Source organism: Terrapene carolina, unplaced genomic scaffold (genome assembly GCF_002925995.2).
Source record: "Terrapene carolina triunguis isolate 2854851 unplaced genomic scaffold, T_m_triunguis-2.0 Scaffold988, whole genome shotgun sequence".
Lineage (NCBI taxonomy): Eukaryota > Metazoa > Chordata > Testudines > Emydidae > Terrapene > Terrapene triunguis.
The window spans coordinates 40,941-58,664 of NW_020665339.1; the positions used below are offsets into that span (position 1 = coordinate 40,941).

Below are 17,724 nucleotides of genomic sequence, written 5' to 3' on the forward strand. Positions count from 1 at the left end.
TTCACAACACTCCTAACCATTTGGAGGAGTTGGCAGTGTTTGAAAAGATGGCGTTTAAGGTTGAGTTACACAGTATTGCCAACCCGAAGTGTTGAAGTCAGGACCCAAAATATCATGAGACTTAAAGAATAAATCTTATGTTCTTTTCAGTTGCTGTCTGATCTTTGAGCTTGTTAGAGTTTACATTTTCAAGCTTTTTTTTTTTTTTTTAAATGAATGCTGGGATTCTGACATAACCACAGGACTCCAGGCACTGGGAGTTCAAAAAGAATACTATCAGGAGTTCGTGATAACATCGTAATACTTGGTCACAACGAAGATAGCAGGAACTTCTGACCCCCACTTCTTTCCTTTTGGCTGTCTCTCTCCACCTCCTCCTGTAAAACAATTTCCCTTTCATACATCTCCCAGCCCTTTCTCCCCTTTCTTTCATGTAAATTCTGGAGGTTTCCTGGTTTCAGCTAAAGGGCATATGAAGCTCAGGCAATATCTTTGTTGCTAGCAGACAGCTTGAAAATCCTGAGGAGAGGTGCCAGGCAGAGCAGGAAGATCAATGTAGCCAATCAAAACAGAGAGATTTGGATATTTGCTGTTCCATTATAGAAGAGTTGTACTATGATTATGCAAATCCTTCTATTTTGGCTAATAAAGTTCATCCACCAGTCGGAACCAATCAAGGCACAGGGAGTCGCATCATTTAGAAACTAAAGAACTGCAGAAAAAAACGATTTGTATGTGTACAGTATCCCTGCTGTCTGATTGGCTGAGCCAGTTCCATTTCTGTGTGATACGAGATACTCTTGATAAAATCAAATAGTTCCAGTATTGTTAGAGGGACTTTAAAATGACACTTTAGGGGGTTCTGTGCCTTTGAGATGGTTAAGTTAGTAAGAAAATTCCATGACTCCTGCAAGTTGTTGTTCAGTGATATACACTAATATTCTGTATCACCAATGGTACTTTCCCCCCTTAAACAGATTTTTTTTTGCTTAAATTTGAAAAAAAGAAAAGAAAAAAAAGGAAAGCATAATTAGTATAAATTCTTCCATCTTTTTAATTTAAAATATAGCTTATGAACAGTACACGGGCTTGGGGGCAATTAAAATATAAGAAACTTGTCTTTGTGTGCAGTCATGCTTGCATCAGAGAAGATACGCTATAATGCGAAAGTGCCATTGTGCCTCTGTTACTACAAGGCTAGTATTACACTCTCAGAACTGCCTTTGTACTCTTGATCCTTTTGTGTTGATGAATCTGATTATAATAAAACAAACTCCTGTTAATCATAAATATCTCCCCGGAAATAATCTTCTCAACTACAGAAAATCCCTAGTGGAGCTATTTTTTATAAGCTGCCAAGTTGGACTCCTTAGCTTCTGTGATAGAGTGAATGAGACTGCAGTTCCCTCATCAGTTTCATAAGGCTCAGAATGCTTCCATTTACATCTCCGTGTGCAATGCAGGGCAGCGGGCTGCCAGGAAATTTGAAACTATTTTGATTCCAGTTGACTAGAACAGCAGCAATTGAATTAGCTTGTATCATTATAGATAAACTGATGATCTATGCATATTCATTGACCAATGGGTAACTGCTGGAGCTACAGTAATCTCTGTGAGTAGGAGACTTTGTTGAAATAAATATATATTTAGCTAGCTAGCTAACAGAGAGAGCGAGAGAGAGACATTTTTGTAAAATGTTCCTGTGAAAATGTCTTTCTATATTTGTAATGTGTGTTTGATTTATTTTCTTTTTGCTTCCTAGCCTTTCCTTTATTATGCCATGACCAAGCTCCTGTGTTAGATTGAAATGTGATGGTTGATTATTTACATATGAAGTATCATATTTATGCCAGTGCGGATTAAGTAATGGATTCTTTAAATGTCTAGGCATCAAAAAAGTGCCAGCTGCTCTCAGGCTCTATTTTCCCAGTGTCTCAGCTTTCCTTCCGTACACCTCTCTTGCTATTTTAGCTTTGAGCCTTTTTATTTTTTATTTTGCTTTATCGAAAGAAGCAACCTTAAATGGAAAGTAGAAATTGGTGTTACCTGAAAGAGTGTATCCTTTCATCGTTTATTGTTCGGCTTATCTTCAGCGGAGCACCTGATTTTGCTGTTCCTTTTCTAGCCTTGTTTGTAATGCAGTCATGTTGGGGGATGGGGGCTAGACAGGATATGCTGGGAGCTGTAGCAAGACATGATGCTGTGGTGGTGGATGGGAAGAGGGGAGGGGTTTCCCTTAAAGAACTCGAGCTCCTTTAAACACTGCTACCTGAAATAAGGCATGTGCTCCACTAGCGTTGTAGTGAGCCTTTTTTAAGAACAGGTGGTTGCTGGTCGACCTTCCAGAATGTGTTCCTGCAAAGAATAGAGACCATGGTAAAGTTGACTGTGGAAGTTGGTTCTGTAGATCATATCAGAAAAAGTTAATGCTTTGATTGCTTATTTCACATGTTTTCTTTAGGAGCATTTTAGATTGAAACTAGTTTGAGATAATCAATTTGCTGTTTCTTCCTGGGACTCCAATAAAGGGCCAGATTCTTATTTACCGTAGGGCTCTTTCACAACACTGGCAGTGTAAAGGGACCTTAGAGTGGGCTTTATATTGGAAGATCAGTATAACGGGGGATGTAGTGTAAATGAGAATAAGACCCTAAATCTCTACTGCAAACTTGTAGTTTTTGCTTTAGCCCAGTGAGTCTTTTAACTAGCACTCCTCTATTCTTTGGATGCACCGTAGAGCTTTGGCCATGGTTTTGCTAGGGATTAGGTTACTCATGGAGTTAATGAAAAAAATGAAAACATCAGAAACTTGTTGTGAGTTGTTTACTGCTTTACTAAGCAGCTGCCTTGTCACATAGAGTGAGTGGGGAAGCTCACAGCTGTGCCCTATATTCATTGCCTGAAAACTAAGCTCTGCACTGTTTTTCTTGGATTGCCTCAGAAGCCAAGATGGCCTTTGAGACTGACAAATCCCTTGCAAGGGTTTTAGGTTTAAAACATGGTCACTGATTGTCCTTGTAGCTTACCTGCTACAGTCAGCATGCAGCTGGCTTATGAAACTCATGCAGGCAAAGCTGAATGCATGTTGGAAGCATTCTGGCTGCTTCTAGAAATGCATTTTCTAAGCAGTTCTTCAGCATATGAGAGGAAGTCATGGCCGTTTAGATGTGTTTAGGGAAAAATATTTAAGTAAGGGACTCCTTATAAGTAGAGCCCTGCAAACCTGTGGATATCTGCTTTATATCAGACGCAGATATCCGCCGACCATTTTTGCGGCTTGGATGCAGATACAAATAGGCTGAATTATCCGTGTGCTTAGGTAGTGGTTAATAAATATTATTGTTTAGAAACTGTTCAGCCTTCTTTCACTCTCCTATAAATTTGAAAACCTTTGCTGAAGAACTAGTAGGTTAAAAAACTGGGCAGATGACAGAACAAGGAGCAATGGTCTCAAGTTGCAGTGGGGGAGGTCCAGGTTGGATATTAGGAAACACTATTTCACTAGGAGGGTGGTGAAGCACTGGAATGCGTTACCTAGGGAGGTGGTGGAGTCTCCTTCCTTGGAGGTTTTTAAGGCCCGGCTTGACAAAGCCCTGGCTGGGATGATTTAGTTGGGAATTGATCCTGCTTTGAGCAGGGGGTTGGACTAGATGACCTCTTGAGGTCCCTTCCCACCCTGATATTCTATGATTCTATGATTCTATGGTTCAGCATCTGCCTATTCTTCTTTTAAAAATTCCATTTGATCTATCTTTGGAGATAGGGCCACAAACTGTATTGCCATGATGCACTGCTAAGGACATGTTAGGATTATCTGAAAGAGTTGGGTGCCATTAATAACTTCCCTATGAATTTTCATCTCAGAGAGATGAAGTAAACAGAATCTAGCTATTCACAGTTATAGGAGAGCCTTTGACTTCATTACTTGGGGGCTACATGGCAATTAAACATGGGCTGTGAAATGGGATCTAAATCCTAAACCCTCCAGATTTGTTCAAATTTATGAAATGTAGGTCCATGTCCAATTCCAGATATATTCCCCAGGCCCATGTCAGAGTAGGGATGGGGTATGAAGCCAGGAGATGGTTTCGATTTGGATCTCAGCCCATCTCGGTATTGTAATAATAATAATAATAGATACAACTGGGTTCTAAAACATGCTTTTAGTTTTCTTCTGAATGACTAAGTAAGTACTCAAGGCCAGATTTTTCCAAAAGTGCTCAGCCTCAACATAGGCACCTAACTGAAGTGGCCAGAGATTCATAAGTGTAACCTCCAGCAGCTCCCATTGAGAACAGTTGAATTAGTGTTGACGGAGAACAATCGGAGCTGCTGGATGCTTAGCTCCTTTGAAAATCTGGCCATCAGTTTTCTCAATTGCTTTATTTTTATCAGCTTGAAAAACAAGACTGAAAACCCCCCAGCCTTCATGTGTGACACTGGATTTAATCTTCTACTAGAAAGTTGTAAAGTGTGCTGATAAATGTCCATGCGTCACTGCAGTTTGGTCTTCAGTTATACAAGTTCTGAAAAGACGAGGGTGTAGTGCTAGAGAGTGTCATAGTTTATTAATTACCTTATAATCAGCTAATTGGAATCTTGCTAGCATTTCCCGTTTTGTTTGTCTGTACTTGTGGGATATGTGGGATCTGACCAGTTGCTTTCCATACCATTGCTCTTTAGAACAGCTAAAAAGAGAAAATGATAATAACATTAATGTATAAAACACAAGGTAATGCAGCGTGGACGGATGTTAAACCTCCAGATACCTGCGTACTTCAGTTCCCTCATCTGGCATGTGTCCCATGCTATTCACAGGCCACTGGGACCCTGTGAAGCTCAGCAAATATTTTTGGCATTCTTAACTTGGCAGTGCTAACTTCCAAAAATATGCTCCCCCGAAACTCAAATGTAAAAAGCCTGATTTTGAATAAATACAGTGCAGTAGCATTCAAAAAGAGCTAAATACAATAGCATTTCTCTGCAGTGGGCTTGCAGAAGCAATGCAGCTAATCTGTTAGCAGAACACTGGGAATGGAGCTAATACCCTTAACAAGTAGATGGATGTACCCAATAGACAAATACACTCTCTTTCTTTTGTGTAGGTGGACAAGGAGATAGCACTCTGCTCCCACATAACGTTTCCAATGAATTTCCAGAATATGGCACGATGGAGCAAGGTGCAGAAGCACTGAGGAGTTCATCTGAGTTTCTAGCAGAGGCTATAACATGCAGTTCAGAAAGGAGGGAGGATGACCAGTTGCCTACTCTTCTTGCAAGTGGCACTTACGCAGATGTGCCAATATCTTGCATTGAGGCATCACTGCTACCATCGAAAGAAGAAACTTTGCCACGTGCTGATAGACAGACCGGGATTATGAAAATTTCTCAAGAGCTAGAAGCTGCAAAAGTACAGAAGGGAGCAAATGCTTCTCTTTGTTCAGAGCTGCAAATGGAAAAAGAAAGGAATATTGGCAGCCAAGGCATACAGGCAGCCAGAGAATTGGTTCCAGCAGGCCAAGAAAAACCCTCAGACAAGCCTCTTCCATCTGAAGTAAGAGCTGAGGAGAAATTGTATTTGATCATAGAAAAAGATCTGGCTACAATAGTAACTGGAGAAATGCAGTTAGAGTCCTTGCAAGCCATCAATAATAAAACTGAGGAGGTCCCCAAAGTGAAGGAGACAAGCTGTCACAGACCATCTGTACCAGCCCTGGAGGCAGACAGCAAAGTTGGGGGCGTTATCAGTATTCTGGGGGAGGGATGGTCAGATTTTGAGAAGGAATTTTCAGCGTACAATCCAGGCGAGATGCAAACGGGTCCTGGGAGGAGGATATCGAAAGAGGCAGCTGTGAGCAAACATGTAGAATTTCAAGGGGTGGAGATTTTATGGATACAGAAAGCAGAGGAGCAGAAGGGAGTGAAGCGTTCAGCGCTAGAGGCCAATGCACACTTACAAAGGCCCGTGTCTGTAGAAAAGAAGTTCTCCAAAGCATCAAGCCACCCCATTCCAGCCTCGGTCTCCTCAGAGTTAGTCACTTTGTCTGAGAGTGTTTGGAACGAAGCCCAGGCAGATTTCAAACCAGGAGTTGACTCGGAGTCCTTTTCTCTAGCTTTGCTAGCTGAAGGTGGGGAGGATGAAGTCTTTGTGAAGGATAAACTTGCAGAAGAAAAGAACCACGTGCTAAACACAGACAGTGAAAGGTAAGAACATTCTTTGGGGCAGGGACTGAATTCCCACATGTGGGCCATGCCTAACACCCTGTGGGAGTTGCTGCTGTGCAAATGACTGATTATATTATTTGCCTCCTGTATAGAATGTTATGGAGATGACTGTAGTGATGGCAAAGTTAATGTGGAGTTGAGGGTTGTGCTGAAACAGGACTAAAATCCCTCTGTTCTACACTTCTAAAGTTTGAATTTAGTCTCCAAATTGGGCACAATAACTCTGAAGAGGAATTCTGTTGTTTGCTCTTTACACAAGACAACATGAAGAAACCCACATGGGCACAGTTAGGTCCCAGATAACTGTGTTGACTAAATATACACAACAGGCAAGGCCTAGCTACATATGTACTGCTGCTCTGTCTGATTTCTGGCAGATTTCTGGTTTTAAACATAGAACACAGTGAGTGTCTCCAGAAGGATCACAAATTATTTAAAAGGATACCGCCCTATTCCTATACACTACAAGAGGATAATGGCATTTTTTATATTACATATATAAAAAATTTGTGAATGTTTGTCCCTTATTCTAATTGTGTCCAGTTTTCTTCACATTTGTTTGTATTCCTCTTGGTCAGGGGTTCTCAAACTGGGGGTGGGAGGTTATTACGTGGGGGTCGCGAGCTGTCAGCCTCCACCCCAAACCCCGCTCTGCCTCCAGCATTTATAATGGTGTTAAATATATAAAAAAGTATTTTTAATTTATTAGGGGGGTCGCCCTCAGAGGCTTCCTATGTGAAAGGGGTCACCAGTACAAAAGTTTGAGAACCACTGCTCTTGGTGAATGACGATAGGGCCTCCCTGCGAACCTGCACACTAGGGTGACCAGATGTCCCGATAAAATCGGGACCGTCCCGATTTTGAGCTGTTTGTCCCGCGTCCCAACCGATCTCAGCTTTTTTGTTGTTTGTTTTTGTTGCTCGGCCGGCCGGCAGCACTTGGCTTTTTTTTTTTTTTTTTGCTCGCCCCCCTCCCCCCCACTCCGGTGTCCCGATATTTTCTTCATCTCATCTGGTCACCGTACTGCACACGCATACAGATCTTAGATCAGATGCCGGCTGTTTTTTGAAAGGCTCACATTAAAACATATATGGAGTCAGTCCTTTTATTACTCAGGATCCTCTGAGTTTTGCCATGATTGCCCAATGGAATGGCTCTGTAGTGTTGATTAATCTTGTGATTTTATCACTAATCTCATGATATTTGTTGGATTTCTTAAAGCTCCAAATCCCGGAGCCATGTGAATATGTGAGAATTTCAGCGGTCACTTTAAAACAAAAAGTTTTGAGCCCTCCTGGTTGTGAAGAAAAGCTTAAAAATGTGATCCGAATGCACCCTGAAGGCTCAGAAACCAGAAGACAAAAAACCCTCAAATGTATTGTATTATGTTTTTAAAATCTCATGATTTTTAAGCCATCTCATGCTTTTGGGGGCCCTGGCTTTTGATTTTTCAATACTTGGAGTTGGTTCCCTGATGAGAGGCAAAAGACCAGTGGGGGAAAAGGAACACTTGAAAGATGTTCAAACCTTTCTTTTTGTGAAAGTTTCCCGAGCAGTTGTAGGCAGGCTGCACAGCATGGAACGTGAGGGTGGGCACTGGGGCAGGGATGTGGCTTGAGGGATTATGTGGGGCTTTGGCAAAATGGGGGGGAGCTGTGTAGTGCTGGGGCCCAGAATTTGAGGGGAACAGGGTTGTATAAAGAGAAGGTTGGTATGGTGGAGGGCAGGTCTGTGTCTCTATGCAAAGGCATTGGCATTAGATAGGCTCTGCTGGTTGCTCCATCAGCTCTCTGGCACACCAGGCCACAGCTCCAGGGGAGCCATTATTTCTGTATGGCATGATCAGTGTGTCAGGGCTGATTCCCCACTCTGGCACTTGGAGTGCAGAAGGTGGGGGCCCGCAAGGATTCTAAAAATTAATACTGGCCACTCCAGGCTGGTATTAAACTCCCAAGGTTACAGCTTCTACCCATCCAAGGTCAGAGAGATGCTGCCATCACCCAAGTGCAAAAGAACGCCCCCTTTTTGGGAACCAAGGAAGGCACACTTGAGAATTCCTTCCTGTGGGGTACCCTCAAGCCCTTTTACCCCCCCACCAGGGAAGAGCTGAGAAAGAAAACAAAGGAAATCAGCTGTTGCCACCAGCTATTTAAACAATATATGCACAAACCTCTTAGGACACCGGAAATCCAATCCTGTTCTTAAAAAAGGTAAATGTTATTAAAAACAAAAAGAAAGAAAATACATCTGGAATTTAGGCTTTTGCTAGATTTACAAAACCCACTTACAAAAATTAAGCATCAAGAATAACCTTCTTGAGGTCCAGATTAAAGGTTACAAGCAAAACAAAAGCATTTGGGGTTAGCATAGAGGAGTCCACAAGCCATAAGAAATAAACAAAATAAAACTAATCGCGTCTTCCTACTTATTTTCTGGTCTACTTACATATCTGAGTTTCCAAATAAGCAATTTCTAGGTATATTTCTCATGATTTTCATATCTGGCCTTCAGCGTCTCACAGCATAACTGCTGCCATGTTCCCCTCTTCCCCAGAGAAAGGGGGGAGGGATAGCTCAGTGGTTTGAGCATTGGCCTGCTAAACCCAGGGTTGTGAGTTTAATCCTTGAGGGGGCCATTTAGGGATCTGGGGCAAAAAGCTGTCTGGGGCTTGGTCCTGCTTTGAGCAGGGGGTTGGACTAGATGACCTCCTGAGGTCCTTTCCAACCCTGATATTCTATGAACAACAACCACAGACAAAGGGAAGTTTTCCCCCAATTTTAAGAAGTTCTAGCCCTCCCGTTGACTCTTTTGGTCACGTGTCCACTCACTTCCCTTTACCGACTTTTTAACCCTTTAAAGGTAAAGCAAGTAGAGAACAGCTACCAAGAGGGATTCTATAGCTAACTGGTTGGCTGGATGTCCACAAAAGCGAGCTTCCCCCTTTTCATTTATCACACAGTGCATCAAGAGCACCCGATGGTGCTGCTGTCTCCGTGCACCAGGGAGTATAGGTGGTAGCTTCAAGCAAACCTTCCAAGCGCTGATTTGGTGCTGAGGCACCGATCTCTGTCTCCTCCTTCCAGAGTGTCCACATAGCATTGTTCCCTGCCCGCCACCAACCAAACCCACTTTATCAATTGCCTGGTTCCTCTGACTTCCCCGATACCAGGAGAGCCATTTCAGGGCAGGGCTGCCCAGAGGGGGGGGGCAAGTGGGGCAATTTGCCCCAGGCCCCGCAGGGGCCCCCAGGAGAGTGTTTCGGGGCCCCTGGAGCAGGGTCCTTCACTCGCTCCGGGGCCCCCGGAAAACTGTCGCAGGTACCGGGCCCCCGGAGCTTCTTCTGCTCCGGGTCTTCGGCGGCAATTCGGCGGCGGGGGTCCTTCCGCTCCAGGACCCGCCGCCGAAGTGCTCCGAAGACCCGCAGCAGGGGGTCCTTCTGCCCCGGGACCCGCCGCCGAAGTGCCGGGTCTTCGGCGGCAATTCGGCGGCGGGGCCCCCCGCTGCCGAAGACCCCCAGACCCCTTGAATCCTCTGGGCGGCCCTGTTTCAGGGGCTACTTAGGCACCTGAAAACTCTAGGTTTTTGGCAGATGATAACTTAGAAATTATCAGAGGGGTAGTCGCGTTAGTCTGTATCCACAAAAACAACGAGGAGTCCGGTGGCAACTTAAAGACTAACAGATTTATTTGGGCATAAGCTTTCGTGGGGTATTTATTTGGGCATAAACATCTGAAGAAGTGGGGTTTTTTTACCCACGAAAGCTTATGCCCAACTTAGAAATTAGCTGACAACAGCACTGTATTTATAAAGAAAGAAAAAAGTATATATACAAACATCAAATAAAGACATGTGATGGGGTGTACCTACCCCGCACAAGCCCCGAAAGGGTTAACTCTGCTTTGCAGGCTGAGGAAGCTCCGCCCCTCCGCCCCTGCTGGGCATGCTCACCCTGGAGGCAGCATATAAAAGGTAGCAGCCCAGCTCAGTCTGGGGAGGCTGCTGATGGGGAAGGATTCAGGCTGCAAGATCACTGCAGGGAGTTGCTACAAACTCCGATTATGGGACTATGGCTCACAGAGTTCCTGACTGGAGACTCCGACGAGCCCAGAGAAAGGACGGTACCAGTGGGAGCCTGGCCATTTGGGGACCCAGGGAGTTTCGACGAGGGGGAAAGGGTAAGAAGCAGCCAGGGGTCTTGAACTCTTTGTCGGTGAGTAAACAGGGGGATTGGTCAGCATGTTTTGGGAGGATCCCCGTTGATTCGGTGGTGAGTACCCCCACCACCGCTAGGGCTCTGGGCTGGGGCTTGGAGGAGCAGGGAGGGCATGAGTCCCCTAACCCGGAGTGCCACACACACCTGAGTGGCGCCTCACTCTCCCAACGGGCCAACCGGCCGTGCAATCTCACAGAGGAGGGCTACTTCACTGACTCTGGCCATTGGGCCACGCTGCCCTGACGGGAAGGGCCGCTCACTGACTCTGGTTGCTAAGTAATACTACCCCATGTTACAGTAAGGGTCAGCGGCATAGGACTTGACCGGCTGCAGAATCGCCTCCGCCCTTCCATCTAACCCTACGTGACCCGACACCCCCTGATGGGATGTACCTACCCCATGACAACAAATTTTAAATTTATATGTAAATTTAGAACAATCAGGAGATAATACAGCAGGATATTCCCAATGCCGAGCCTTGAGGTACCAGTTTTGGAGCCTTAATACAGATATCAGAAACACAAGTTACTCATTCTCAGATTAAATTTGATCAATTACCCGGTAACTAGGAAGATTTTTTTAATTCCTGCCCTGGCTTAACCTTGAAAGCCAAATTGGGTTCTTTCTGCTTCTTTCATCTTCACGAGTAATGCAGTTCACAATTCTGTTGGTGTGTGAGGCCAAACAGAATACAGCTTGCTTTCCTTGACTGATATTGGTTCCTGCACCATTAAGAGTAAAAACATGTTTGTAGTCATAAAATAAAGGGATTTGACTTGAAATAGAAAGTAGAAGTATTTGATTGTGGTGATGTTTTTACAGGGCCACTTTTCTGACCACAACTGGACTTTAAAGAAGAAAACAACATTTATTATTGTCAGGCTGGACATACAAGATGTGCCAATGAACAACCTTATTATCCATCATCTAAGTCATTAGCTAGGAGAGTGTGCGGTTTTGAGGGTAGAGTAGCAGAATGGGGATCAGGGCTGAGATACATTTCCAGCTCTTGTCCTTGTCTACACTACCACTTACTTCAGTATAGCGTATGTCGCTCAGGGGTGTGAATAAGCCACCCCCCCGAGCGACGTAAGTTACATCGACCTAAGTGCCGGTGTGGACAGCGCTATGTTGGCGTAAGAGCTGCTCCTACCAACATAGCTACTGCCGCTCACGGAGTTGGAGTTGTTATGCCGAGGGGAGAGAGGCATAGAGCGTCTTCACCAGATGTGCTACAGTGGCGCAACTAATGTAGTGCTTCTGATGTAGTCCTAACATCTTCCGACATTTTGTGGCAGGTAAGGGACACTGGTTAGGTTTAAAATGTTAAAGTATATTCCTACTTTGTTACAATTGAAATAATTGTAGAAAAATCTAGATTACTTTCTATCAGTTAGGCTACTTACTTTTTGCAGTTCACCAAACTTCAAATAGATTATTTAACTCTTGGAAACATCCTACGAGGGCAAGGCCCTGTGAGTTTATACTGCACCTGCCTGGGGCTCTGGTGGTGTTACCCTAGTACAAATAATAATAGACTAGAAACTGACTTTAAACAGGAGTGAAACTGATACTTTAAAGTCACTTTCACTTCTGGTTAAAGGCTAGTTGCTTTCCAGAAGGCTCTTAAACACAACACTACGGTGATTGATCTGCAGTTCTCACTGGAGAATATCTAAAACCAAGCACCAAGAAAATTCCACATTTTAATGTTGAGAAAAAATTGAGTCTTGTTTATTATTTAGAGTTTGTGTGTGTGTGTGTATATATGTGTGTATAGAGTACCATTCTGTGTTTGGACACTGTGCCTTAGTTACCATTGCTGTAAAATGGGAATAACAATACATGCCTGCCTGCCATATGGAATTATAAGGGTTAGACTGAGATCTGTGGGACCGGAACTGGGCCTTCTTAGTGGTTTGTATGGTGCCTAGCACAATGGGGGACTCCTACTGATTAAGGTCTTTGGGCGCTACTGTAACATTAGTCAGCTGTTGAGATGCCTGCTGGTGGTAGCTGAAGGGGACTTACCGGGTGGGTGGGATGCCGGTGGAGTACAGGTCGATCTCTGTGCTGGCCAGCAGCACGGCCTTCATCCCCTGCCAGCTCAGCACCTGCTGGCAGAATTTGCAGCACAGCCTGGGGGGGGGACACCTGTCCTTGAAGCTGCAACCACTAGTGGACATGAGGGCTCTGGAGCAGAAGGGCCTGTGCCCGGTCTCTTAAGGAGTGGAGAGGTTGCTCCCTGCTTCCCTGAGGGCAAACGGACGTCCACACCCATGTAGCTGCTCCTAGCCTCCCCTTCTTCACCTCCCCTTGCCCCAGGGCCTGCTCCCACACCCCCTGCTCCCTCCCTCAGGGCACAGCCCTATGCCCTCATCTCTTTCTTCCCCTGGATGTTGACTCCCCTTTCCCACCCCACTGGACCTCTCCCACCCAGGCTCCAACACCCCCCCACCACTGGGGGCCCTCTCCTTCCCACCCCCCCCCCATCTGGGGACCGTCCCCCTCCCCCCCCCCCCCCCCCCCCCATCACCACTCGGGACCCTGTGCTCTCCCCCCCGCCCCGACTGACCCCTTCCTTGCCTGCCCCACCCTCAGAGGCAGACGAGGGGACGGGTGGAGAGCTGGCACAGCGGGAGCCGTAGCGGAGAACCCTTTCTCCTGGAGGAGGAGATCTGGCTGTGCGGCGCTGCAGGTCAGAGCTCCACCTGGGGCTGGGGTGAGCACCATGAGATATGAAACAGGGGGGATAGGACAGGTGCCTCCCCCTGCTCTCCCTAAATGGGGAGGCACTTGCCCGATACCACCGCCAGGCTCACCAAGCAGCAGCGCCTTGGGGGCTGAGGAGAGGTGAGCAGCTAATTTGAGAGGGAATGGGAAGGGTAGGGATGAGGGAGAGCAGAGTTATATGAGGGGAGCACGAGGGAGCGTGTGGCTTGAGTTAGGTGGGGCCTGGAGTCGGAGAAGCAGAGGGGAGAGGCGCTGTGTACTGACAAACCACCTGTGATTTGTCGTCATTTGTCGTTGTTTGACCCGGGTAATTACAGGCCTGTTAGTTTAACATCTGTAGTATGCAAGGTCTTGGAAAAAATTTTGAAGGAGAAAGTAGTTAAGGGCCTTGAGTTGAATGGTAATTGGGACAAATTACAACATGGGTTTACGAAAGGTAGATCGTGCCAAACCAACCTGATCTCCTTCTTTGAGAAAGTAACAGACCTTCTAGATAAAGGGAATGCGGTGGATCTAATATACCTCGATTTTAGTAAAGCGTTTGATACGGTACCGCATGAGGAATTATTGGTTAAACTAGAAAAGATGGGGATCGATATGAAAATCCAGAGGTGGATAAAGAACTGGTTAAAGGGGAGACTGCAGCGGGTAGTACTGAAAGGGGAACAGTCAGGTTGGAGGGAGGTCACCAGTGGGGTTCCTCAAGGTTCGGTTTTGGGTCCGATTTTATTTAATCTATTTATTACTGACCTCGGAACCGAATGTAGGAGTGGGCTGATAAAGTTTGCGGATGACACAAAGTTGGGAGGTATTGCTAATTCGGAGAAGGATCGGGATATTCTGCAGGGAGACTTAGATGACCTTGTAAATTGGAGTAATAATAATAGGATGAGATTTAATAGTGAGAAGTGTAAGGTGATGCATTTAGGGATGACTAACAAGAATTTTAGTTATAAGCTGGGGACGCATCGGTTAGAAGTGACGGAGGAGGAGAAGGACCTCGGAGTCCTGGTTGATCGCAGGATGACTATGAGCCGGCAATGTGACGCGGCTGTTAAAAAAGCTAATGCGATCTTGGGATGCATCAGGCGAGGTATTTCTAGTAGGGGCAAGGAGGTGCTCCTTCCGTTATACAAGGCGCTGGTGAGACCTCATTTGGAGTACTGTGTGCAGTTCTGGTCTCCTATGTTTAAAAAGGATGAATTCAAACTGGAACAGGTACAGAGAAGGGCCACTAGGATGATCCGAGGAATGGAAAACCTTTCCTATGAAAGGAGACTCGAGGAGCTCGGTTTGTTTAGCCTAACCACAAGAAGGCTGAGGGGGGATATGATTGCTCTCTTTAAATACATCAAAGGGATAAATACCAGGGAGGGAGAGGAATTATTTCAGCTCAGTACTAATGTGGACACGAGAACGAATGGATATAAACTGGCCGTGGGGAAGTTTAGGCTTGAAATTAGACGAAGGTTTCTAACCGTCAGAGGGGTGAAATTTTGGAACAGCCTTCCGAGGGAAACGGTGGGGGCGAAAGACCTCTCTGGCTTCAAGATTAGGCTAGATAAGTTTATGGAGGGAATGGTTTAATGGGATAACGTGATTTTAGTCAATTAGGTAATAAAGTGCCATCGCTGGTAAAATGTGGGTCTGGCTAGAGAATCTTGCCTGTATGCTCGGGGTTCTACTGATCGCCATATTTGGGGTCGGGAAGGAATTTTCCTCCAGGGTAGATTGGCAGAGGCCCTGGAGGTTTTTCGCCTTCCTCCGCAGCATTGGGCAGGGGTCGCAAGCTGGAGGATTCTCTGCGACTTGAAGTCTTTAAATCACGATCTGGAGACTTCAACAGCTGAGTTAAGGGAAAGTGGGTGGGTCAGCTTTTGTGGCCTGCATCATGCGGGAGGTCAGACTAGATGACCATAATGGTCCCTTCTGACCTTTAAGTCTATGAGTCTATGAGTCATAGAGCTCCCCTTCCCGCTCCTCCCAGCTCCATCTTCACTCTGTCCCTGGGCCCCCACATGCTCTAACAGCCCAGCTCTGCAGCCCCAGGCTCTCCCCTGGATTCCCCCCAACTTATACATCCAGGACCATGTCCAAAAGCTGCATGTGATATCGAATGAGTGGGTGGGGAGCACATGTGATATCGAATGAGTGGGTGTGGGGTGTCTGGGAGTGTAGCAGGGCTGTAGGCTCAGGAAGATGGTGGCAATCTAAGCATTGTGATGGGGAATAGGACTTCATAGGGGATGATGGCTGGGAATTCAGTTCTGCAGGGAGCTGGGGCACTGTATGGGGCCTGGCAGAGGATAGCATGTATCAACACTGCTATGTGATGGACAGCTCTCAGTGCCAATACCTACTTACTAAAATAGCTGGGGGATTTCCCCACAAACCTGGCAGACTAAGCAATAGAGCCCATAAAAAAACAAGGAAATAAGTAGTTATGTCTTTCAATATCCCATCTACATCCACTCATCAGTTCCCCTTATTAACCACAACAAATCTCTCTTCCTCCACCCTCGACACACATTTCTCTTTCCTCATCCTGCGCAGTTGAAACACAGCCTAAACTCCACTGCAAGCAATGCACTGGTTTCAGTGCTGTCATTTCTGCATGAAAACCACTGTCCAATTTAGCACAGTTGCTAACATCACATTCCATAAACAGTGCAGAAAGTCACAGCTCTCCGCTGCCACCCTTCCTGCTCTTCCGTTAGAAACCCAGCTACAGAAGAATGATGTGCCCAACCAAACCTATGTTAATCCTCAGAACGCATTCGCACGTAAGTTATAAACAAGCTTGGTCATGGGCTTTGGGAAGAAGGACTGGGACACAGTAATGATAAGGAGTCCTCTGGTGCAGCTGCAGATCTGCATCTGAGGCTGCTATTTCAGAGGGTGAAGTGGCAGAAGAAGATGATCCCTGCCTAGATTTAGGTTTGATACAACCTGTGCTGGGTGTTTACTCTGTTGCATTAGTGTATTAGGTTGCATTTAATAGAGGTTTGTATTAGTTTTTCCTCTGAGGCCCTGACACCTCACTGGGATTGTGTGGGGCTGAGTTGCTTCCCCCCGCCCCGCTGGACTGGGACTAAGCTCCTGGTGAAGCATTTTATCTACTATAATTCCTTTTGTGTTGCAGTCAGTAGAGGTGCTGTGGGGGGGGGGGGGGCAGCTAGATGTCTGTATTTGTGACTAGTACTGTTGCTCAGAAAAGCACACTGTATCTTTCACTGAACACAGCAAGCTGATGTTGTTTCTTAGTAAACATCATGTTTTCTTTTCTCCCGAACATTATTTCCTCCCTTCTCAGAACTGTAGCACATCAGGGAGGAAGACTGTGTCAGTTCTGTACTGCAGCACGGCGCTGGAACCAAAGTATCAGTTCTGCATTGTATTTGAATAACTAGAACTCAAGACTATTGAGTTCCTTTTTATATGTGTGACTCACTCACAGGGAAAAGAAGCAGATTTACTCAACAGTTCTAATTGAACAAAAGTTAAACCGACTCTTTTTGGTTTATTCCTAGGATCATGGAGGAGGAAGAAGCAGCCACGGGAGGATGTGAAGATGTCCTTGGACAAAGGCATGTAGAAGTCTCCATTGATGTGTATAGCTCACAGTTTGAAAACATTCTAGACAATGCTTCTTTATATTATAGTGCGGAATCCCTGGAGACTTTATACTCGGAACCTGATAGCTACTTTAGTTTTGAAATGCCACTCACTCCGATGATCCAGCAACGTATCAAGGAAGGCAGTCAGTTCTTAGAAAGAACTTCTGCTTCAGGACAGCAAGATGTCTGTAATCTTCCCACAAATGGTGAGATCAAGAGTCAATGCGGAGAGATCTCCAGTGGACTAAGGGACGTAAGTGACACCCTCTTCAGAAGAGACGTCACAGAGGTTACTCATTTGGACAGGTAAAAAAAAATTTTTTTAACGGGCATTTGCTTCTGCAGCATATCTCAGAATTCATTTTGGAATTCGTAATGGTGAAGATTTTTAATCAGGGTGTATAACTGTGTCCAGTGAAACAAATTTAATAATTTATTACAAAGTACAAAAATACTACACGCTGCCTGCTATGCAAGGAGAATGACAGGGAAAACAAACTAGAGAAGTGTGACAGGGAAAATGCAAGAGGAGGCAGTATATTTGTAGGTTGTTTCTTGTTTTTTGGAACACCTGTTTGGTAAGCTAGACATCACGCTCTGTGCTGGTTTGGAGGCTGAAGAGTGCAGGGTGGGGATGGGGGCAGGAAAGAGAGGCAAGTCAGATACAGAAGCAATAAAGTCAAATTGTTTTCAATCTGCCAGCCTATCAATAGTGGCAGGAAGCCCTGGTGCTTAGAGTGGTGCATCTAATGCTACAGTTGTACAAATTACAACAGCCCCGGTTTACAGATGAAGCTACAAATGACTCTTGATGAGGGGGGGCTCAGATTGCTGAATGAGCCCCTCAAGAAGGGTTTTAATGGCTTTGCTGCACAAAGAGGAGAGATGGAACCAAAAGTAGACTGATGCCAACCGGGCTGAGCAGGGCAGGGTGTT

At 45.5% G+C, this 17,724-nt stretch overlaps 1 protein-coding gene across 1 annotated transcript in view; it reads left to right on the top strand.

Annotated features, from left to right (window-relative positions):
- PSD3 (pleckstrin and Sec7 domain containing 3) overlaps positions 1 to 17,724 on the top strand; it is a 147,549-nt gene that overhangs the window by 21,610 nt on the left and 108,215 nt on the right. The window contains exons 3-4 of the mRNA XM_026661268.2: positions 5,106 to 6,204; positions 16,702 to 17,094. Of these exons, the coding sequence (XP_026517053.2) occupies positions 5,106 to 6,204; positions 16,702 to 17,094 (1,492 nt within the window). The remainder of the gene's footprint in view (positions 1 to 5,105; positions 6,205 to 16,701; positions 17,095 to 17,724) is intronic.